The 23,102-nt window shown below is 40.4% G+C and overlaps 4 protein-coding genes across 11 annotated transcripts in view; 1 reads left to right on the plus strand and 3 right to left on the minus strand.

Moving 5' to 3' along the window:
* PEX1 (peroxisomal biogenesis factor 1) overlaps positions 1-8,202 on the minus strand; it is a 27,831-nt gene extending 19,629 nt beyond the window's left edge. For both annotated transcript variants that reach the window (XM_027639235.1, XM_027639234.1), the window contains exons 1-6: positions 8,079-8,202; positions 4,714-4,857; positions 2,768-2,851; positions 2,414-2,528; positions 1,552-2,324; positions 28-147 (exon numbers count right to left, since the gene is read on the minus strand). In XM_027639235.1, coding sequence (XP_027495036.1) covers positions 28-147; positions 1,552-2,324; positions 2,414-2,528; positions 2,768-2,851; positions 4,714-4,857; positions 8,079-8,198 — 1,356 coding nt within the window. In that variant the 5' untranslated portion in view covers positions 8,199-8,202. The remainder of the gene's footprint in view (positions 1-27; positions 148-1,551; positions 2,325-2,413; positions 2,529-2,767; positions 2,852-4,713; positions 4,858-8,078) is intronic.
* Positions 1-20,873, minus strand: part of EFCAB1 (EF-hand calcium binding domain 1) — a 25,471-nt gene extending 4,598 nt beyond the window's left edge. Inside the window, exons 1-6 of one of the 3 annotated variants that reach the window (XM_027639249.1) lie at positions 20,288-20,873; positions 19,872-20,027; positions 18,037-18,141; positions 16,345-16,496; positions 15,427-15,531; positions 13,683-13,750 (exon numbers count right to left, since the gene is read on the minus strand). In XM_027639249.1, the coding sequence (XP_027495050.1) occupies positions 13,700-13,750; positions 15,427-15,531; positions 16,345-16,496; positions 18,037-18,141; positions 19,872-20,027; positions 20,288-20,447 (729 nt within the window). In that variant the 5' untranslated portion in view covers positions 20,448-20,873 and the 3' untranslated portion in view covers positions 13,683-13,699. Of the gene's footprint in view, positions 1-13,629; positions 13,751-15,426; positions 15,532-16,344; positions 16,497-18,036; positions 18,142-19,871; positions 20,028-20,287 lie in introns of those variants that run through there. The other 2 variants (XM_027639248.1, XM_027639250.1) reach the window with 2 other exon arrangements.
* Positions 8,402-13,507, plus strand: RBM48 (RNA binding motif protein 48). 4 transcript variants are annotated; one of them, XM_027639237.1, is made up of 6 exons: positions 8,540-8,764; positions 8,874-9,276; positions 10,277-10,467; positions 10,597-10,742; positions 11,695-12,230; positions 13,254-13,507. In XM_027639237.1, the coding sequence occupies exons 2-6, from the start codon at positions 9,121-9,123 to the stop codon at positions 13,329-13,331; spliced, it is 1,107 nt and encodes a 368-aa protein (XP_027495038.1). In that variant the 5' UTR covers positions 8,540-8,764; positions 8,874-9,120; the 3' UTR covers positions 13,332-13,507. The 4 variants fall into 4 exon arrangements, with proteins under 4 accessions (XP_027495040.1, XP_027495038.1, XP_027495037.1 ...); XM_027639239.1 differs by lacking the exons at positions 8,540-8,764; positions 8,874-9,276 and adding an exon at positions 8,402-8,518; XM_027639236.1 differs by having other exon boundaries at positions 8,540-9,276.
* A 108-nt stretch (positions 20,874-20,981) lies between the features above and the next one.
* FAM133B (family with sequence similarity 133 member B) overlaps positions 20,982-23,102 on the minus strand; it is a 15,109-nt gene continuing 12,988 nt past the window's right edge. Inside the window, exon 11 of one of the 2 annotated variants that reach the window (XM_027639245.1) lies at positions 20,982-23,057. In XM_027639245.1, coding sequence (XP_027495046.1) covers positions 22,971-23,057 — 87 coding nt within the window. In that variant the 3' untranslated portion in view covers positions 20,982-22,970. The remainder of the gene's footprint in view (positions 23,058-23,102) is intronic. The other variant, XM_027639246.1, reaches the window with a different exon arrangement.

A 23,102-nucleotide genomic window follows, 5' to 3' on the forward strand; every position in this document is an offset into this window, starting at 1 on the left:
AATATGTGACCAAGAATATCAACTCACTAAGTTCTGTTTGGCTTGCAGCATAAGAGACACAGGAATTTTAGGAATAGATTCAACTGACTGAATTCGGACTGTTGAGTGTATTTCAATACTTAGTTTTTTTCTCAGACCATCTGGAATCTGAAATATTTTAAATAAAAGGAAGTATTAGAAAGTAAAACAGTTATAACATTGCATATATCATACAAAGAATTTCTTCATCACTAATGAAGAAATTTGATCTACATTTGATCATTGATCTGTTTGTAATCTGCAAGAGAATTAAGAAGGAAACCATAAAATTGATGGTGGTATCAGACTCTCATTCTTTCATGCACACTTCTAATTACCTTTTATCCTATTCGTTAAAGTGCTCACTACAGCTGATCTTCTTCTAACTTCTTTAAATAAAACCCAAAAGCTTGAAAAAAAAGATTTAGGAGGAATTCTTAGAATGTTGTAAGAATGCTTTTAGTATTGGAGAAAAGCAGCAATGCTATTTTCATTTGCTGATTAAAATTAATTTTACATGGGCAGGTAAGTATACATAGGCCATTACAGAGACCAGAACTAAGCATGGCTGCAGCACAAAGAAAGAAAATCCAGTCTCCCTAAATCCACTAGTCAGTTTACCCTTTTAAAAATAAAACTCCTTTTCAATCATTCTGTGTTATTTTAAACTTATATCCAAATTGAAAACCTTTCATAAATATTTATTAAGTCTGAGAGACTTTATGATTGGTGGCATTTGGAAAATTGTTATGTCTCTCAAACGATTTCATGGCAAAGACCACTGCAGGCTCTTGAGAAGTGATGAGAAGTGTATTATGTCAAAATAGTCAAATGGTGATTTGGAGCACATCTTATTTATTTTTGTTAATCCCACGTGTGCTTCCAGGAAAGAAAGAACACAATCAGGTAGTAGTTCTGTCAGAACAACCTGAAATATCAGTATCTCCACACCAGGACTTGTGCCATCTTGCCAAATGGCATATAAAAACTAAAACAGTGTCAATTATATAAAAATCAGTTATTTGATATTAATTTTTAAGATGTATTTTAAAGTGTATATAAAAAGACTCACACACATCATGTAGCACCTAGGATACATGATCCTGTTACTTTACAGTTTGATGACCCCTAGAGCACAAGGCACATTTCATAAGAGCCTCATTTTGCAGTACTGAATGTATGTAAGTAGATACTTTCACTTTCTCATGAACACAATAGCTACCTACAGATTTTGAAACAAGCATGCATTCCCTCCAGAAACACTGAAGCACTTTCCTCATTTGGTGAAAAAATGCTAAGGGTGCAGAAACCCCAGAGTACATTGTACATCTTGGAGTATGACAGTAAGTAATGTAGTCCAGAATGACTGCAAAGCACAGCTCTAGTAAACAGTACTTGATTCTAGTATACTCTACTTCAGAGCTTAACACAAAGTCTATATCCCAAAACTGCACAGTTTGGGATAGTTCCACAATTATCCAAAAGAAAATACTATCAAATAAAAGGCCCAAAAGATAGCGTGTTCAAACTGACCCAAACTCTTCCAACATGTAGGGCTTCCCCATGGTGGCCATACTCTATGACACTCTTTAGGTCTTCAAATCCATTCCAAACGATTTGAACAACAGATCCCTCACTGGATGCTTGACTGCTATTAGAATCAGAATGACTTTTGTCTTGCGTACCAGTCAAAGGCTTTTGCTTTTCAAGTGGCAGATTTTGCTTTGCTTCTTGGTGACGCTGTCTCGGGGAAAGCAGCTCATTAATTTTCCCATAAGATACTACAGGATTTGGATCCAAATCAATAAATTCTAAATTCCAAGGAAAAACATGAATAGCATTGCCTTTCAGAAACGCATGAGTGGCGGATGCATTCTGTACGCTGGGAGGCTGGGACTGACATACTCTAAAAATGGAATCCATGTGAATTAAGTTCAGCAGCTTGTCTTTGAAGGTGCTCATTTCATCTTTATCACACAAAGTCTTTTGTTTCTGCAAAGATGTATGAGAGAAAATGTTCCCTATGAAATTCCATATATTTGGGAGAACATTTGAGCCAAATGTCATGTTTTCATCAGCCTTACTCTGTTCAAGGATTCCAGGTTTTAAGTAAGGTTGTTTGGCAAAAGGATCTTTTACTGTTTCTTCTTGCTCCATGTTATTTTTCACAAAATTTCTGAGTAAGATGTCACTTTCTGTGAAAGGTGTGCTGGTGACATTCTCCTCCGGTCCATGTGTTTTGGGACATACCAGAAGCTCTGTGCATGGTTCTAATCTCCCATATGGGGCTGCTGGCATAAGTGTACCTAAGTATGAACAAAACATGCCAATGAATGCATCCACTCCAGCAAAACACCTTCCTGGAGGTGCCACGAGAGCCTTCAGCTCTGCTTACCGATTCTGATGTAAACATGAGTGTGCTGTTCAATCCATACGGGAAAGACGGCTCTTGGAAATACTACTCGAATCTGGTCCAGGAGATGTTTTTCAAGAGAGGAAGCATGCAGCTCCTGGGAAAATGTGGTATCACTAGAAATTAAATACTGCATACATTTTTAGCATTTGTTTGAAGATAAAAACTGTACATCTCTTTCTAATAAACCATCTGAAATATAAAATATAACTAAACCCCACATTTAGTATTTCTTTACGGGCTGAAAAGAATGGGGCATTGTGCAAAAAACTGCTTGTGTCAGAACCTCTATCATCTGTAAGACAAAGACACGAACACTAGAAAGGGTTTTATTACCAGAATTTCCCAATCATCTGCTGTGAGTGGTTCCACTTCTACTTGCTGACAGGAGGAGACACGGGAACAGGGTTCAAGAAATACCTGACAAAAGTAACACCAAAATATTTAACTTCTTATTTTTAGGCATATAAAAGCTCCATCTTTTATTTCAAGTAGAAAATTGACATCTCCTTCATTATATGTTTTCAGTACTTGGAACATACATCATCTTAATGACACCAGGTAATTCATAAACAGATTAATGCTCAATGGATTAGAAATGGATGGCATTGGGCACACTTGGAGACTTCAACAAACCATGAATGGAATGAATGTGAAAAGCATCAAGAGCTTGATCAGCTGACAACAAACAATCAATTTTTAATACACCTTGATCACATAATCATCTTTACATTTTTTATTCTTTATTTTTACATGTACAGGACTTTAGAAAGCTGAAAAATTCATTGAGTTGTGCACAAATTTAGACAAGGCAACACCATCTGAAAAATTAGGGAAAAAGTACAATACAAAACAAGCCCAGGTCCTTTATGAACGGTTTCATAGGATGCAGCCTCACCTCCACAGAACAGTTTTAATGTCCTGTGTATCAGGAACAATGATAAAAGCTATTGTGGCTTAGGTTTTTCAGAATGCATTAAATACATATTTCAAAAGTAATTTTTTACCAAAGGTTTCATTTGACGAAAAATAATAATTTTCAAACAACATCATGTCATGACTTTTTAAACAAACTTCATTATTTTTTTCTTGAGTTAAAACTAGTTACCTGAGAGAGAATTATATCAGGTCACCTTTTATAAAAGTAACAATCGATTTTAAATTCCTCTAGGCCCTCAGTCTGAAGTAAAAATTGAGAGGAATCTTTTCCAAAACATGGCAAACAGAAGATCTTATTATTATGAAACACGGTAAACACGCGATTCCTGAATCCAAAATAATGGCAAAACTACCTAATTATTCACGTATACATTCGACTGTACAGATGATTATTTTCAGGCAACAGCTGAGTGAGGTTTTCTTGCGTTTCCTTTGTCCATTGTTTTCCTGTTGAAGGCTATTAATTGTTAGAACTGAAATGGGTAGATACTTTGCTGCTGAACTATTAAATTAGAAATTTCTGCAAAGAGACACATAATTTCTTGAGAAAATATGTTAAAACAGTAAACAAAGTAAGATAATACACTGCTCTGAATCACATTCTTTGATGCCTTCCACTATGCTGAATAAAATTTTGCATATGAGAGAACAGGCATATATGAATATACTACACAATAATACCATGTAGAGCAATACCTTTCTATTCTTGTTTGTTTAAATCTCCACCTGTTAATACAAAAAAACCCCTTGGATTAAGAGGTTTCAGTAGTCCCATGTCATAAAACTCTGCCTGCCTCTTGGGCATCTCTTCAACTTCTGCCCAATGACAGAGTAATTTACGAGAGGTTTAATGGTGTCCATGAGTAAGAAATGAATTTAAATATACGTTCAAAGAAAGAGGGTACATGGTGACATATGGTGAGGAGGCAGAAAAAGGGATGAAAATTTAAACCCCAAATAAGTTAAACAAGAAGAAATATGCAATAAGTCAATAGTTACTTTAAAACAACAGGAACTCCTAGCAAAATATTCCCATTACCAAATTGTTCAATTGCCTACAAGTGCATTTTCCTAAAATTAATGGCACTGAGAACAGCTGTTCCACCCCTGCCAAGACCTACCTACAAGCATTATTTAGGCAATAGTTAATGATTTAATGAGAAAATCTTTTCATGTTTGAAACATTTCAGGATAGTTAACGTTTCTCATGAGCAGATATAAATGCAGTAACTGTCTAAATACATCAAACAAGAAGGTCATAGCTAACTCATAAAGTATTGCCTTTCAGGTATCCTGCAATATATTCTTTATTTAAATAAGAACAAAAAAAATGCATTTCAAACCTGTTCCCCATCTGTGATGCCAAGTTTCTCTGCTAACTGTCTGTTAATCTCTGCAATATTTTCATCTCGGTGGCCTCGATGCCTGATTTCCATCCAGCTCAAAAATACTGGCTGATGACCATGGGACACTTTCACAGCTTGGCCCTATGAGTTCCAAAGAAATAAAATAAATCAACATAAACCAAGCTAAATAAGATGGCTATTAGACAACCTAAACTGTATTTAATTAGAGAGATCAAAGGAATTAAAAACATTTTCTGGATTTTACAATTTATTTCCACAACTCTTAACACAGAAGTGGATGTTGGTTTCAACTCTTAAAACAGTTTTTTATTTTTATGGACTATTTTAAAGTAACAAAAGTAATTCTTCCTTCTGCACTATATGGTATTAAAAAATATCTTACAGAAAAGTATAACTACACAATTGCATTTCCAAAATGAGGGGGAAATATGCCTAAATTTCATAGGAATTATAACATTTGCATGGTGTCCAAGAGTGCTTTCATGACACATTTAAAATAAGTCACAAATCACATTAACTCAGACCAAAATGATCTTATCAATCTGTTTTAGAACCATTCAGGTATTTTGATCCCAAACTGAAGAATCTCAATATGTTCAGTTAGTTTCCATATAGAGAGACTGTATTTTACATTGTATCATTCAACTGGTATTTTCCGTAATTTTTTCAAAAATTATTATTTTTGTGAAAATTTAGTGACCAAAAGACAATGTACACTGTGAATATACCACAGATTTACTTGTTAACAGTGATATTTTCTGTTCTGTTCTCAACTGTATAATTTCCAATATTATTTGACTTTTTTTGTAAACTCTGAAAATATCTTCAGAGAAGATACACAACGGTTCCAAGACCCTCTTACCAAAGGTAATATTTAATTCCCTGTATCCACAGATAACAATCCTAAACATTCACTGGTGTCAGAGACTGAAATGGTTAATGATTTATGCATTCTAGGAGACTTTTGCAGGCTTTTGACTTGCATGATACCTCTGATGAGCAGTCGGGCCCCTCCCTCCCTCCAGTGCTGAAGGTGTGAAGCCCTGAAAAGGCGAGAAGCCGAGCTCGCAGGCTTTTGACTGTTGATACATCTGATGAGCAATCAGGCCCCTCCCTCCCTAAAGGCGGGAACCGGGCGAGACAAAAAAAAAAAACCTCAGCACAGACCCAGGAGTTGTTGGAGGCTCGAGGCATGGCCCGTGATATAATAACTCATAACTTCTTAGAGTATGGGGGCTTCCCCCCTTCACCCCCAGCAGATCAAGGCCACCACTTCAACTGACAGACATGGAAGCATCGCTGGACCCCGTGGGTGGTGACTATATACATCTGTCCACTCTCAGCTTTTCTTTCCCTTACTCTCCCTTGCTCTTATCCTGCCTTTCTCTCCCCTATGCATTTTCTTTCCCTCCCCAAAGGTTATCTCTGTTTCACATTGTTGTATGACAGCACCCAAACTGCTAGCATGCCTGTTAATACAGAATTGTTAAAATAAATCTCGTCAATATATGTTTTCAAACACCGATTATTTAGTGTCATTTCGCTTTAATCCACCCCAAAGGAATTATTGATAAAACCTGGGTTACCCCCTCCGCCCCCTTTTTCCTGGGGCGGGACGTAACAACTGGTCAGATTATGTGTCCAATACATCTGTTCTAGAACAAGCAGCAGTCACAAGCATTGAGGCCATGTTGTTGAGAGCAGAGCTGCGCTGGGCAGGGCACGTCTCCAGGATGAAGGACCACCGCCTCCCTAAGATCTTGCTTTATGGTGAACTTGCCACCGGCTGCCGCACGAGAGGAGCCCCGAAGAGAAGATACAAGGACTCCCTGAAACAACATCTCAGCCTTGGCCATATTGATCACCATAACTGGTCTACTCTGGTCTCCAATTGGGAGGTCTGGAGACACACCATCTATAACGCTGCTGATGCTTTTGAGAACACACGCAGGATCACCCTTGAGGAGAAAAGACAATGCAGAAAGAATTGTGCCCTGCAGAATATACCTCCTAAGGAGTCTTTCTGCTGTGCCTTTTGTAACTGGACGTGTCTATCTTGTATTGGCCTTTTTAGCCACCAATGTGCTTGTAACAAAGGTGGGTAGTGCCCTTCCCAAATCTTCGTTCGCGAAGCCCAGCCATGATCCACAGATAAAGCTTCTCCCCAAGTGTCTAATCTTTACACAGTATTAAGTTTAATACACCATTTTGTCACTCACTTATCTAATACCTTCTGCAATGAGATTTAGCTTTTGATTTCAGTTGAGTCTATTGTGCAATCTATTAATATAACTATTTACTCCCTTTTTAACAGTTTTATTAATGAGGTGTTTTTAATATGTAACCTCTATCAAGTTTTCAGAGATCATATCTTTTCATTTTACAGCTCAGGTTAAGTAAAAGCAGGAGCCCACCATAACCACCGATGTACAGAATGACCCTACAAGATCTCAAAGCAATTGCACTCCTCGCTTCTCCTCTATCTTGCCAGCAAATCTGTAAAACATTCAGAAACTGCAGCTGAAATGAAGCCCACATTTATACTGCATTTCTCGCAACTCTGCCAACCTCGTTCTACCACCCCAAAGAGCAGGTTTTTACACGTCTGGATTGTCTTGCTGTTGTGAAATGCCCTTTTCGGCCTTGGGAAATCCGGAGGTTACCCCGCCGGGAGAGGGAGCCTGGGGCTGTGCCAGGGCTCCTGAGCTCTGCTCCCGTCTCCTCCTCCTCACTCGGCTCATTCCTGCCATTTTCCACCCTCTTCTGCTGGCAGACCCATAGTTCTGTGTTCATGGCACAAGGGACAAAAGCAGGCTCTGCTCCCGTTTCCACGTGTGTAATGTTATTTACGAGCGGACCCGCGTCCTCAGCTCTGCGTGACGGGAGCTCCCTTCTACAGCGACACATTTAATTTATGTACACTAACAACGAGGATTCTGCATGGACTGACCACCTCACTCCCACCTCGATGATAAATTCACATCTTATTAATGCACGGCTAATGCTGGCGAGTTACTGTGAGAGCTAATATGAGACAGTACTGAGAGAGACGCAGATGCTCACGGTGCCAGACCAGGTTGGGGGACATAGATTCCAATCTTTCCCGTGTTGTATTAGGAATGGATGACAACGCTGGGCTGCGCAAGGGGCGATGGAAAGGGGGTTCCTCGGGGCCTCCTGTGAGGGGTCCCCGGCCGCGGGGAGGGGAGGAGGGCGCTGCATCGCCATGGCAGCGGGATGCGGGGGAGGATGGAGTGCGGGGCGGATGTTGCGCTCCCGTAACCTCACCGCCCACTTGGGGCGTCCCTCCGCCCGGGCCCCGAGCGGCGCCGCCCCGGTACCTGCTGCAGGCGGAGGAGCGCGGCCAGCGCGGGCGGCAGGTGCAGGAAGCAGTCGCGAGTCCCGCTCAGCACGACGGTGGCGGCGGCGGCGGCTCCGCCGGGGTCGCCACAACCCCACATGGCCGCGGCCACTCGGCCCTGCGCGCCTGCTGTGCCCGGGCACGGACACGCCCCCCCGGGCAGTGGTACGGCCCACCGCCGGCCAATGAGGGCGCGGTATACCCCTCTGCCCGCCTCTGATTGGCTCCTCCTCTCCTCCCTGAGGACGCCGGCGGTGTCGGTCCCGGCGGCAGCCAATCAGGGCGCGGGGCGCAGGGGCTGATGGGAAGATGGCGGCGGGCGGCCCAGGCCCGGGCGCTCCGTGTCGGCATCACGAGCAGCTGGGCGCGTGCGAGTCGCGCGCCAAGTACCGCGAGGGGCGGCGGCCGCGCGCCGTGAAGGTTTGGGGGGGGTGGGGCACGGCCGGGTCGAGTTCGGGTCCCGCGGCTCCCAGGAACGGGACGGGGAGGAGAGGAGAGGGGAAGGGAAGGGAAGGGAAGCCGTTGGCCTCGCCTGCTGCACCGCAGGAGCTCCTCGTTACCGCAGCAGAACTGCCGGGTTTGGGGTTTGCGTGTGCGGTCAGCGTACAGCGAACTGTAGCGGCACCTTATGGGACTGGTGTGAGAAAGGACCGTAGAATCGCTAAGGTTGGACAAGACATTTAAGATCGTCAGGTCTGGTGCCCACCTGGCTCCAACTTCCTCTCAGGGAGTTGTAGAGAGCAATAAAGTTAATCCTGAGCCTCCTTTTCTGCAGGCTAAACTCCCCCAGCTCCCTCAGCTGCTCCTAACAGGACTTGTGCTCCAGACCCTTCTTACCCCGCTCTCAGGACTCACCGCAGCACCTCAATGTCTTTCTTGGAGTGAGGGGCCCTGAATGAAAACAGGGTTTGAGGTGCGGCCTCATCAGTGCCAAAACAATGGTTACTCCCTGCGCATACACATAAGGCTTGTCTTTTTCTCAAACACGGCCCTCCTGAAAGCTTTCAAACCCTCCATGTTTCATGAAGTCTCAGAGCTGTTCCTTTACTCTTCCAAGAGTATGCCATGGGCCGGGGACAGAAAGCCTAGTGTATCCACACAGGGACAAAGGCCACCATAGGCCAGCCATCTCTGGGCACCGGAGGATACACACAGGAGAAACAGTATGGATGTCCCAGGTGTGGAAAAAACCTTACTCGAATCTCCTCTCCCTAGACATGAGATCAATCATATTTCAATCCATTTGTTCCCAGAATGCAGGCAGGGAATATGCTGCTGTCACAAGAACAACTTAGGCGGCTTGTCTGCGGAGACTGTTTTTTATGGTGGCAGTTTGAGAGCTGATTTCCCAAGCGATTTCTGTTGTTGTCCAGAATTTGCTCTTTTTTTTTTGTTTCGTTTTTAATGTGTAACTTGTGCTGTCTAAATATTTGGGTTTTTCTTTTTTTTTTTTTAACAAACTTGGAATGAATTTCCGTTGATCTCAGGGTTTAACTCCCTATTGTACGTAGTGAGCTGTCACAAAGCTTTCCTTAGAGTCTGTGCTGCTGGACAGTTCACAGAGCAGAAGGAAGTGGTTGATTTAGTTTTTAACCTGCTGGGAAAAGACCTTGTTTCCCTCGGCATCCAGATTTTATCTGTGTGTTGTAAAATGGTACGCTGTTGGCTCATCGTAGCAAGGAGGCAGCTCTGCACACACACACCATCTGCCCCAGAGAATTGTGATACTTGGGTTTTTTTCTTTTGTGAGGAGAAACCCAAGTTTCCTCACTTGGATGATCGCTCTGCCTGTGAACAAGACAGGTTTTTTAATGTTTTTTCTTCTATATTTTGACAGTGTCTCTAACAAACCAGTTACTAGTCAGTCTTGCATGGAAGCTGGCCAGAGGCTAGAGGTTTTGCTCAGCAAATGGCAGTACTCTGACCTCGTGCAGAAAAGTCAGCTCTCATTTGTGTTTTGCTTTGAGTGAGATGCTTGGGTTCAGTTCCTCCTCAGTGATGAGGAGGTCCCAGATAACCATGCACTTATTGCCCTGCCAGAGTCAAAATAGAGTACACAGAGATTTTCCTGAGAGGACTTGGGGGAAAAACAGAAAACATGGAAAAAATGCCTGCCTTTTGCAATACAGCAAGAATGTGAATGTTTTTGAATACTCTTTCATTTTGTTTTTTTTTCAGGTTTACACTATCAACTTGGAATCTCGCTATTTACTGATACAAGGAGTTCCTGCATTAGGTGTTATGAAGGAATTAGTTGAACAATTTGCTTTATATGGTGCCATTGAGGAGTATCATGCTCTAGATGAATATCCAGCAGAGCAATTTACTGAAGTGTATCTTTTAAAATTCCAAAAACTGCACTGTGCAAGGTATTGGACAGGGCAATATCTGCCTCTTGTTGTCTTACTCTTTTATACCTTCTGTAGTTACATGTGTTAAAATTCTAGAGAGTTAAAGTAAAATCCTCAGTTTTGCCAATACAATTTAATTCCTTTCAGGGTGGCCAAGAAAAAAATGGATGAACGGAGTTTCTTTGGTAGTTTGCTGCATGTGTGCTACGCTCCAGAATTTGAAACAGTCCAAGAAACTAGAGAGAAGTTGCAGGATAGAAGAAAGTATATAGCAAAAGCAACAAATCAAGGAGGTTTGTGATTACATTTCCTATAGAATCTTAACATCTTTCTTCAGGGGTGGGTGGGGTTTTGGTTAAAGAGCCTGTTAAACAAAACACTTTTTATCTAGCTGTTAAAGATGTGTTTTAAGCATGTTTACAGTATAATGGAGACATCTCTCAGTATTTAGAAACATGTATCCTTTTCAAAGCAACTTTTCAGTTTCAGTTAAGACTAAGATACAGAAATGCTTAAGCTTTAATAATGAAGTATTTCCTTCACTTTTTGGGGTTTTTTTCAAAATGTTATCAGAAATTTCAAGCACTAGTAGGAAATCTAGGATGATACTTTCACCCTTGTTCCAGCTTATTCAGGCCTGCCTAAAGGGACAGCTTTGGAAGGAAGCTGACTGTACCAGAACTTTCAACAAAAAATTCTCCAGCCTACATCTTGGCACTGGGGCAGTTAGGAATGGTTTGGGTTTACAAAGGCTCCTGTACTGCAGAGTTCCCAGGCAGTACTGAAGGTTGGACAAGATGAGGAATAAGCAAATTGCTGAGTTCAAGCTTCTCCTTTCTTGTGCTCGTGTATTTGGGTATCACTATTCATTGTGTGAGGGTATTTAAAGGGAGTAAACCCAGTGATTTTTAACATCAAAACACCTGGTTGTTTTCAATTTTGCTAGACAGCCTGTCCTTGAAATCATAACTGGAAGTAAAAATCACCAATTTGCTATGTTAGGAATATTTTTTCCTTCTATTCTCAAAACTGTGGAAATACTTCTGCTCAGGCATTCCTCGTAAACCAGCAGAGGAACTAGGCTGGAAAACTAGTTTGAAAGGTACCACTTAAAAATCACAGAAAGGTGCCTGGGAATGGAATATCACTGTATTACTTCTGCACTTGTATTAAATATTTCTTCTTATTTTTTAGAACTAATAATGACATGAAATAGTGAAGCTGGTTTTTTTGTTTGTTTTAAAGATTGCTTTGTGTTAAAGAAAGTTGAGGGCCCGAAGAAGACAGTCTCAAAGACCTCTGAGCATGACTGCCCATGGAGTACATCGGGATTGTATGCAGCCAGTAACTGGGATCCATCCTGCTTTACAAGTTCTCATGGGGTATCCCACAACACAGGGCATCCATCTGGGAATCATAATCAGAGCCTGTTAACATCCCCACACTATGATAACACTTGTGCTGAAGCTTCTGGGTACTTTGGCCAAAACACATCCCTAACTCCCAGTGTACATCTAGGAGGATGTACTCCACCAGCTTCCTTAATGCAGCAAAGAATGGTTCCAACTTACAGTGGAATTGACAGGTTTATGCCTCGTACAACTCACTTGCAAGAACGTAAGAGGAAGAGAGAAGAAGGTAACAGGTTTTCCCTCCTTGGAACAAGTGCAGACAATACTGAAGTCGTTATTGGTCCACAACTGCCACAAATACCTAAAGTGGATATGGATGATGAGTCATTGAATACTTCAGCTACATTAATTAGAAATAAACTGAAAGAGGTATGGGTTCTTAAAGTTCTTATAGTTTCAAACATATGTGCTTGTTACTCATAAAAACAGCAACCCTCAGGTAACTTAATTCCGCATTCACTCAGTATTACCAGTTTCTTTGCCAGTTAAAGCTAGCATTCTTGCTATTTAATGCTTCCATACTCTAGAGTATTGCAGACAATTTTACTCTATACCTCTTACACTACTCTTAAGAAAGTATAAATGTCTGTGCACAGTCCTAAATGATTTTCAGTAAACCACTTTTTTTTTTTTTCCAACGTGTGGGGGCATGATAACTGTGCAGGTAGTCCTGCTGACTCCAGCGTGGTGCTTTTATCTGGTTTCTGATTGAAAGGGAGTGAAAAATAATGGGAGTCACAGTTCAATGTAATTTTGCCTCAGCACTTTTATGCCATTAAAAGCTGTACAGAAGCATTTATTCTATGCTGAGAAACATGAGTTAATCTATATAACCATTTATGGAGGGTATTAATCAATTAGCAGCTCAAACACTCCTGATAAAACTTTCCATTTACATTAAGATGTGAAAAAGCTCCCTTGACTATGATTAGCTAGACTGATTTGAAAGGGCTTATATCTCCAGTCACATTTCTAAATAAGCACCACTTATATTAAATACATTTCTAAAATATGTGTCAAAGTGCACATTTTTGCTTTCCCTTCCTTTCCTGAAATACCCGAGTTTAAAAAACACGCTCAACCTTACTGTGAAAACACCTCTGGTAGGAAGAAGGTGCTCTATCACTAATGCTCTATCACTGAGTATCTGAAATCAGTTTCTCTGGTTAAACACAAAAATGGTACTGCTGACTCTTCTAAGTTTAACCTCTATTGTGTTTAATTCTGCCTTTGGTGTTATTTTTTTCCTCTATGCAGCAGGAAAATTCAATTCAAGCATGATTATAGTAATACATCCCTCCCAATACTCAAATGTTGGAGATGTGGCCTTACTCTAAAATAAGGATAAAAAGGTAGTGGTTACAGGTTACTAATTTTTTTTTCCCTATTTAGGTAGCAGATTCTGTTTCTGTGGAAAAGCCAGAGAGTAGATCAGCCAAACCAGTTGTAAAGCAGAGAAGAAGAATATAGACACTGCTGGCAGGATCTTCCAACAGTCCTTTTATAAAGGATATAGTTTAAAATATTTATTTTTTATGTAAAAAGTAAGAATTTTTTTACACTGTATTTCCAAGGGATTCTGTTAAAAATTGTATCAATTTGTTTCTTGGAATGAACAAACCACAATATATTATTGTTGCAAAGTTGTCTTGTGTACCTTATACTTTAACATATTTCCTAACATTGAAGAACTTTACTTAGGTAGAGTCATGGAAGTAAATTCTATTTATGCTGTAAATTTTACAGTAAAGGAATACTGAAACAATAGTTTCAAGTTGCTCCTATTTTTACTATATCATGAAGAATGGTGAAGAAAAACACCTTTTACAGCAATGGAGTTACAGTTTACGAGTGTCCGGGAAAACTCTCTCTTCAAATGCAATCCTGCTCTGTTTAAAAAAAAAAAAAAAAAAAAAAAGAAAGAAAAGTTAATTTTCAGTTAACTAAAGGATTTATATTTATTGAGAAAATGTACTGGACTGAAATGTGTATGCAAGGAATAGGATACCTCTTGCTTTTTAGCTTAGGAAAGGTAAATCCATAGCACTAATGGTGTCACTGCTGGGAGACCAGTCAGAACATTTAAAGTTATAGTTGAAGGGGAAATTCAAATTTTAACTGCTCAGCAGCAGGAATGTGTGACCAAGGAATGACCTAGCATGGAGGGCAAGAAGACCCAGCTGCAGAATGAGGTAAATGGGCTGGAAGCAGGAATGCTAGAGACTGGGATGACAACGTAAAGGAGTGAAATTTCCCTTGGTGATGAGATTTAATATCTGCAGCACTGTGTTGTAACGACCCTGGAGTGGGAATGCTCAGGGGTCACCTTTGGGCAGTAGAACTGGCACTGGGGAGATGAACCCAACACCAGGCTAAGATGCCCCATTCTGACATTCACGGTGTTGGTGCTGGTGCAAGTGTATGTAAGGAACTGGCTCGTGCCACATCTTTGCAGGCTCCTTGCAGAACCATTTACAGTGGCAGGACTCTGTCAAATACATTATTCATTACATAAATGAGTGTTTAATTTGGGGTAGAATTAAAATTACAATAGCCCCAGTGGGAAATCTAGTAAATTATAGGTTTTCTTCATGTAAAGCTCATAGCTGAAATTTATTTTAGGGCTTGAAAGGACATATAAATATTGTTCTCTTTTAAAAGTGGAACTAAAGACCTAGGGGAAAAGCAGCAGTTGAGTAGGATAAAGAACAGAAGGCACAAATACTGTAAGCAAGAAACAAACCAAGTTTTCCACCTCTTGCCATGATTAGCCTGAATTGTGGGCCTGGTTTATCACCAACGCTGACAAAAGAAGTAATTTTTCCATGCTGATTAATGACAGTGATTTTGTTCAGAAACTTTAAAACCTTTTCACTGGTGTTAAAAACCAGAGTACTTACTTTGGTTTTTCCAAACCCTTTAAAGTCTTTTGACAGCCTGCCAGGAGAAATCTGGCATTTTGGGAACAGCTGCTTTGCAGCTGACATGATGTAATGTAGCTTGCCATTGTGGCTATAAGACTCTTTCTTCCAGTCCTCCAGCCTACAGGTGGGTGAGCTGGCAGGAAGGACAGGTTTCCAGCAAAGGAAAACTTGCCATGTTCTCAGAAGTCTTATACAACTCTTCTGTTTCTAGGAATCACTGTGCATATTTCAAATTTTATTCTGCTGTCTCTATGAAGCTACAATTTTCAGTATTTAAAAGTCACACACAGTTCAAACAGAATGACAATTATTGGATTAGGAAAAAAATAGGGCAGAAACTCCCTCCAAAGTAGAATTTAACACTAAGGAAATGAGCATGGTCTAAATTACCATCTTCCAAAAAAAAAAAAAAAATTGAATTAGACATATTACTGATAAACAAAGCCTGGTTAGATGAAATTACAAAGCAGCAGTGCCACACTCTGAAAGGAAGAACTCTCAAGGTGGGTGTTTTGGTTTGTTTTCCCAGAAAGTTACCAGCCTCTCCCAAAAGACACTGTGAGATGATGACAGTTAATGCCATAATACCCATCTCCTTACCAACAGAACAGAAAGTATTGCACCTTTTTTTAAACTCATACCTTTATGTCCGGCAAACATGGTCCAAAGGCTTCTAAGAGAAGATTTTCATCTTTGACTGCTTGTTCAAAGTCCGCAAAAGAAAGCTTGCCATCATGATCATAGTCCTACAAAAGGAAGGGAACACTTCAGCCAAGGGTTATTACTTGTAGTAATTGTATTTTTGTTTAACAGATGTTTTATTGACATGGATTCTATTTTTAGTTTGATTGTACGCAAAATCATTTTTTGTGGTCATCAGTCTCTGCTCAGACAAGCTTTGTGTCACTTGCCTCTACCTAAAGCAAAAGGGGGGGGTTTGAAAAATAGAGAAGACGGAGTTAAATAAAAGGAGTTAGGATTCAAAACCTGGTTTTAAGTGAAATTTTTTGACCACCACCATAGAAGGGGAGAGTATATACCTTGATTTGATTAAAATATTGAAAGACAGTCCCTAGCTAATCTGGATATACTAGATTAAGCATGGTAAAACAAGCTTCACATTAATAACCTTGAGTGTACTATTGCAATAGAATATATAAATTGCATAAAGACATTTCATGAGCAATTGATAAAACACAGATGTACTTAATAATAAAGCTAATGCAGATGCCTAACGCATATATGGAGCTTACACTTTTGAGTTTTCCACTTCTGACTGGGCTTTTGTTTTGATTGGGTATGCACAGGTGGGTGTGCACACATTCACATACTGGTTTATACATAAAGTTTATAGTACCTTCATATAATAAATTAAGTTTCATGTGAGGATACTGGACTGGAGCTCACTAGATCTGGATTGTATTTCTGGCTTTCCTTAGGAGATTTTCAGAATCCCACTGTAAATCACACACCATATTTTGTTACCTCACAGGAGGTTCTAAGCTTTGGTTAATGAATGTTTGAAAGACACTCAGATACCACAGTGAGTAAGTACTTGCCATTTTCTTCAGTACTATCTCTACCAAGTCCTTAATTGCCTCATCAGGGTCTTCATCTGCTGGTTGTTTGATAAGGGTGTCCTTCAGCATTTGAAACATTTCCTCTCTTGAAATGTATCCATCACCATTCAGGTCATAAACCGCAAAACAGTCTTTTGAATACAAATAAATTTCAAGTTGATTACAAACTACAATCACATACCATTAAAGCTATCTGTTACCTATAAAGAGAAAATGTGAGTTGTACCTTGTACAGCAAATCTATTGAGCTAAATTTATTATATATTTATATATGTAATAGTATCACATTTTGATATATGTATTAGTCAATTAGTACCTATTTTCCCTTTATAGTTAAAAATTATTTATTTCTGCTCAAATAAATATTATTCAGTTCACAGAAACCATACTTACTTACAGATCTTATCTTCTCTTAAACTGTCAATTTAAAATATAAATAAGGTTCTGGTTTAGGAGCCAAACTTCCCACAGTGGGGACCTGCTATCTCTACCAAAAGGACTGCACTTACAGAACACATCCTCATTTTTTCAGATGCTGGGTTAGAAAAGTAAAGGAAAAAGAAGAATGAGCTGTACTGATTGCAAAGAGAAAATCCCGTAAAAAAAAGTATTTTGGGTATCTGCATAATTCCTCTTCTAATTGTTTCTACCTTCACGGAATCAGAAATCTATGATCATAATAAACTTTACTATCCTTCACAAAAAAAAAAAATCTTAAGTTAGGAACACAGGAGGTTTGTGTTTTTTTTTTTTTTCTGACAAAGACTTTGTCTACAGTGAAAAACACTCCTGGCATACACTTGTGACAGACAACACTGTGCATCACTACACACTACTAAATTCTATAGTGCTTACAGCAGGGCTGCATATTTTACTGCTTGTAGTGGTACTGGCACATCTTCATTGTCCTGGGCACACATTCTGGTGCTATGGCATCCCAGGCCACTTTCCAGATGAATTTACATAGTTTGTTAGGGATGGCTGATGCTGCAACCTGGGAACTATGGTTGCATATACAGTTCATGTTGTCATGAAAACAACGTGCTGTTATTCTCCTTTTTCTTATTACCTTTTTTCCCCCCATGTGCCCTATTTCTTTTTCTCTGCTTCTTAAAATTTTAGGGTTCTTGCTACTTTTTCTCCTCCACCTTTCTCTGTCACTATTGTGAAGGTTCTCATGACCATAGTCTTACAGACTCAGTTTTTCCACCTATGCTTCCAAGCTGAAGAACTGGTGGAGTTAATGCATCTGCTGCTGTGTCCCCACTGTGCCAGTAAATGAATGTTGGCACTGGTCTTGGTTGGCTTGAGACTGTGCTATTTAGCCAAAATCACCCTAGAGATACATCTGCTTCTTTCTATTTCTGTTTGTGAATACAAAACCATATATTTTGTCAAAACTGTATACTGTAGAATAAACTTTGGTTCCAGTGCAAGTTTTTGTAAGCAGCAAAATAAGGTGGCAGCTATAACAGCAGTTTACACAGAAAAAATTCTGTCTCAGAGAAGCAATTTCAGGATGCAGTTTCACTGCATTAAACTATACAGAAGAAAACTTTTCAATTATCAAATACTTTATGAGAGTAACTATGAAATTACAGCAAAAGCAATGTGTTATTTGTCATGACTTCAGTGACTACCAGTAAATATTAGCACACAGATCAATCTTACATTTAATCTTCTCTTCCAGTGTCCCCCGAAGTAATATTGCTAAGCCTTCCACCCACTCCACCACAGTGATGCAGCCACTGTTGCCTCTATCAAAAGTGCTGAACACTAGGAAGTATATTAGATGCATTTTACATTTATATAATAGAGAAACAAACAAAACAAAGGAGTATTTTCTTGAATTTGTTGAAATTATAAACCCGTAGTTTTTGTGAAGATGTTTGCCTGTTTTCGCCAAGGTATGATTACCCTTCCTGAATCTAAGATGTAACAGTGAAAGGGATTTTGCCCCTCACTTTATTGATCTTCCACTCTAGACTCCTGCTGGCTAAGACATTTTATTTGATCTGTTGCCTGACTAAAACAACTGCAGGAAGTATGCTTCCATGCAGATGTGAACCAAATAAACCAATACTCCCCTTACAATAAGGCATGTTTGCATACAGAACATTTTAATTACTAGGTTTTGTCTCAGAAAATCCTGGAGAGAGCAATCCTAGAAACAACATATAAATATGTTAAATATACAAAGAAAAAACAACCTCCTGTCATGTACCAAAATCTTTTTTTTTCTCCCTTCCCTAAGCAACTTTCAATTTTCACAGAATCACGGAATATGCCAAGTTGGAAGGGACCCACGTGGATCATCCTGGCCCTGCACAGGATCATCCCCAAGAGTCACACCAGGTGCCCAAGAGTATCATCCAAATGCTTCCTGAACTCTTGTCAGGCTTGGTGCTGTGACCACTTCCTGAGCCTGTTCCAGTGCCCAAGCACCCTCTGGTGCCTGCCCCTCCTTTTCCCCTTGTGAGGAAATTGTAGACTGCAGTGTGGTCTCCCCTCAGTCTCCTCCAAGCTGCAGCTTCACTATTCATACAGCCTGTAATACAGTACTAAAATACTTCAAATCTAAGATACAATTGAAAGCATCTATAATAATTCATATTTTAGAATGTTAATTAGTAAGTTGGCTGAAGGAACACCTCTAATTGCAGGGACAAGCATTTAGGAATTGGAAAACGATAGGTTTGCTTTTGCAAACTGAAATCAGCACCTTTGTACATAAGCACTATTTTTAAGAATGTATACATGTAAGCTATCTTCCAAGACACATTTGACCTACTGCATAAAATGGCAACAAATTTTTATTTTATGGCACGTAAGTACTTCTCCTGCTAGAGAGATGAAGAAAAGTTGAACCAAGGGGTGGCTCTTGGCAGCCCAAGAATGAAAGAATGGCAGATTGATGCCTGTTCTGCATCCTCCTGTAGACACCTCTACATCAGAGATCATTCATGCAACTTTCACAGTAACTGCACTTGTGGCCCTCATGTTATGAATCTGTGAAAACACTGTATTTTCAAGGGGTTACTTGGTTCATTACTCTCACCTCCCTGTACTCTCTGCCCAGTGCTTTCAGTGCTGTTCACAGTGCCTCTATCCCAGAAGTCATCCACTCTAACAGAATGCCTTTCTGGGACCTCCAGGCCCGAGCTAGAGCTGTCCGCCAGCAGCAGTGCCCGCGGCTCCGGGTGGAACTACGGCAGAAGAGGCAAGCGACACGATGCTGCCCCTTCGATGGCTGCCATAGAAACAGCCACAAGGCAGCACTAACACTGCCTGGTCTCCCTGGAACTAGAGCGTGAGCTACCCCGCACTATGGCAAAACTATTCCGCATAATGAAAGAGAAGATGCCATTTCCCCAACAGCTCCTGAGCATAACTCCTCCTTTGCTGTCCTCGCTGGGATGAGGTGGCATTATTTTGGCTCGGTACACTCATCGGGTCAGCAGCGTGAAACCAACGCTATCCCTTGTTTTCAGAAGTCTCCGCCTCACCTCGGTCCAGGACCACGTCGTCCGTCATGCCAAAGGCGGCGTACAGGGTGTCTCTGAACACGATGCGGTTGAAGGCGGACACAGCGAAGTGGCTGCTGGACCTGGCCAGCAGCGCGTCGAAGAGCTTGATCAGACATTCCACTTCGCCTTCGCTAACTGCCCGGCCCAAACACAACCAAACACAGGTTATAAGTTACGCTGGCAGAACACGGGGCAGGCACCAGGGCTTGGGCAGCTCCGGCGCTGACCATGACACCGGTGACCCCGACCCCGCCGCCCCGCACACCCTGTTCCTGAGGGGACGGCAGGAAATGCGGTGCCCCCCTCCCCCCCTCCCAGCCCCCGGGCGAGCACAGGGACAACGGGAGGCGGTGGGGCGGCCGTGGTGCGGCTCCTGCAGCCCGGGGAACACTCACAGTGCTTGGTGGATCGGCTCAGCGATTCCGCCAGGAGCTGCAGCCTCTTCCTGCTCATGGCGGCGGGAGCCGCTCCTGCCGCCGCTGCCGCTGCCCTGGCAACGCGGGCGGTCAGCGCGGCCTGACGGCGCCACAGAGGCCGGGCGTACACAGAACACATACACAGGCGAAACAAAGATCAACTCTTACCACGCATTTAAAAAATAGCAGTCGTAGAAAATAAATAACTGCATTTCAAACTTGTAAAAAATGTTTCTGGAAAGAAGAGCTAAAAATTAAATACTGTATACAATACTGCTTGTTCATCTGCTGGCAGAACGCAGAAAACTATTAAAACACTTTCATTCCGGCACTGCTCGTTTTGTACTTTGTCTCTCTCCTAAAACTTGGAACATGGCTGTAGGTGCCACCCGAGACCCACAGCACCATCTCACATACTCATGCGTGCACATCGGCAAAGGTGAAGGGCTGAGACCACACTTAACCTTCCCTTCAGGAAAAAGAGGATGCGAATGAGATGAAACTTATTGCAATATGAAGCATTTTCCTGTCAGTACTAAAGCAGCTTTGCTGGGAAAGGACAAAGCCCGTAAGCTTTGTCCTTATACAGCTACATAAGCATGACAGCAGCACTTGAAGCCCACAGCTGGGCAGAACACATAGTTATACTGAGACAATTAAAATGACATCCAGCTTAGGTATTTGGAAGACTGTGTCTCATTTGCATTTTTATTTCTTTCTGTGGCAGGTGGTTGTGTAAAAGTCAAATAAGGTATCACAGAGGACAGAGCATTTATGCTATGGTTCATTACAAGTTCTTCTACCAAAACAGCAACACCACAATTTAAAAAGAAACCAACCCCAACAAAACTAAACACGAACCCCAAATCAATCCCCTACTGTTCACTGCATCTTGCCTTTATTTTAACCTCACTGACAAAGCAGTGTCGAGAATTGGTAACATCAAGCCCAACACTATAAAATATTTGATAAAAATATTACTATAATTTAGAGGGACATTGCTGCAATGTTGTAATGCTGCAATGGTTGTATTGTCCCAAGAACTTCAAGTCAATTTCTCTGTACAAAGGCAACATGAAATCATCTTTCTCCCATAGTTTTTAGGTATGGTTTGCAGACTAATAATCAATGTCTTAAAGCTCTTGAAATTCTTGGCAATACAATATTTGAAACATCTGTATGCAATAGAGGTAAGTTCTAAGTTAGCACCTGTGCAATGAAAAAAAGGGGTGGATCAAGAATACAATGTATAGTTGACTGCCTGGGATGGATGGGCAGTTTTTAAAAGCTAACAGAAGGCCCAGCAATCAGTATTTCAATGGAAGATATAGCGAGAATTTCATGTAGACTAAAATCGAATGGTTGCTTGTGTGTTCTTAGTGTGCACATTTAATTTAAAAAAGCTTTTTTTCCAATATCTAAAGCAACTAAATTAAAGTAAATCAGCTTTATGACTTAGGTTAACATTCTGTAGCCCTCAAGTACAAAAATATAAATACGAACTGTTTAAACAGTATCTTTAATGAGATTCTGGCAGTAGTTTTTTTATCTAACAAGACACGTCACGTAACAGATCTGCCACTGAACTTGCTCAGAGTAAAATCAGCTTCAATATGAAGCTGTTAAGGTATCAAAACCCTGCTTTTTACATGCTAAATATCTTCAGCAAGTGTGCACTTAAACACAGCAATGAACTTTAACTAAATACATACATGAAACTCTGCATGTGGAACATAATTCATAGAACTGGTTACAACAAATTATTACCTGCATTTTGTTAATTTAAAAATGGTACAAATCATGCAAAACAATTCTAAAGGTAATGCAAACAAAGCTACCAGTGTTTGCAAGAAGTTTTCAATTAAACCAAAATGACATTAAATGAAATATGCATATTTACTAGCAAAGGTCTATCGCTATTTCAAAGAAGCAGAGGTAAAATACTCAGGTTTTGACTGTCAATTATACTGCAAAATGTCATTGCTCTTGCTTAATGCAGAAGCACATGCTTGGAAGCTCAAAACTGCTTATTCAGAAAAAGTCTGCTGACAATAGCTCTAGCTTCCCAGGAATCAGAGATGCTGCATGGATTAAAAATAGCAGAGATTTGCAAGAATCAAAGGCAAAGGCACCCTATTCAGTTAGCCAAAATGGTAGCATTCCCTTTCTCATAAGCATGAAGACGGTTAGGGGCCAGATGATACACATTTCTACAAAGGCAGCCTTTTAAATGTTATTAATTTTCCATTAGCAGACACCAGCTTGTAATAGTTTAACCTGCAGGATGAACTTGGGATTTACTTTATCCTGATTTACAAATAAAGACTATTACTAATGCTTTAAAAGACTACTTTTACTATCTAAAAAGTTTAACTCTTATTTTCCAATATTTTACACCTCAGCTGGCCTACCATCTCATATGGTTTCAAACATCCATCACTGCTTACTGGAATTTTCTAAAAGTTGTACCTTATGTATTAAGCAGCAGGCAATAACAATGGTCTGTCCCAGCACAGCTGCATCTGGCTGGCTATTGAAAGATTAGAAATATTTCTAAAACACAGGAAAACTCATGCAGTTTGGTAAAGTTTGCTGTCATTTCACAGTTTAAGTTTTCTTCAGTCATTACACTTCTGTTGATAGTCTTGGGGTTTTTTAAATATTATTCTGAATCCGAATTTGAACCAGCAATCTTCTTTTTCTTCTTTTTACCATGTTTCTTGTGCTTCTTTCTCTTTTTTGTTTTATCCTAAAAAAAATGAAATGAAAGTTATTGTATAATAAGATTTCCATC

Source organism: Corapipo altera, unplaced genomic scaffold (assembly GCF_003945725.1).
Source record: "Corapipo altera isolate COAL_440 unplaced genomic scaffold, ASM394572v1 44, whole genome shotgun sequence".
NCBI classification, from domain to species: Eukaryota; Metazoa; Chordata; class Aves; order Passeriformes; family Pipridae; genus Corapipo; species Corapipo altera.

Coding starts and splice junctions, on each gene's coding strand:
- RBM48 (XM_027639236.1), top strand. CDS start 9,121: ATGAAGTCTCAGAGCTGTTCCTTTACTCTTCCAAGAGTATGCCATGGG. Junction 10,468..10,596: donor CAAAAACTGCACTGTGCAAG/GTATTGGACAGG, acceptor AATTCCTTTCAG/GGTGGCCAAGAAAAAAATGG. Junction 10,743..11,694: donor AAAAGCAACAAATCAAGGAG/GTTTGTGATTAC, acceptor TTTGTTTTAAAG/ATTGCTTTGTGTTAAAGAAA.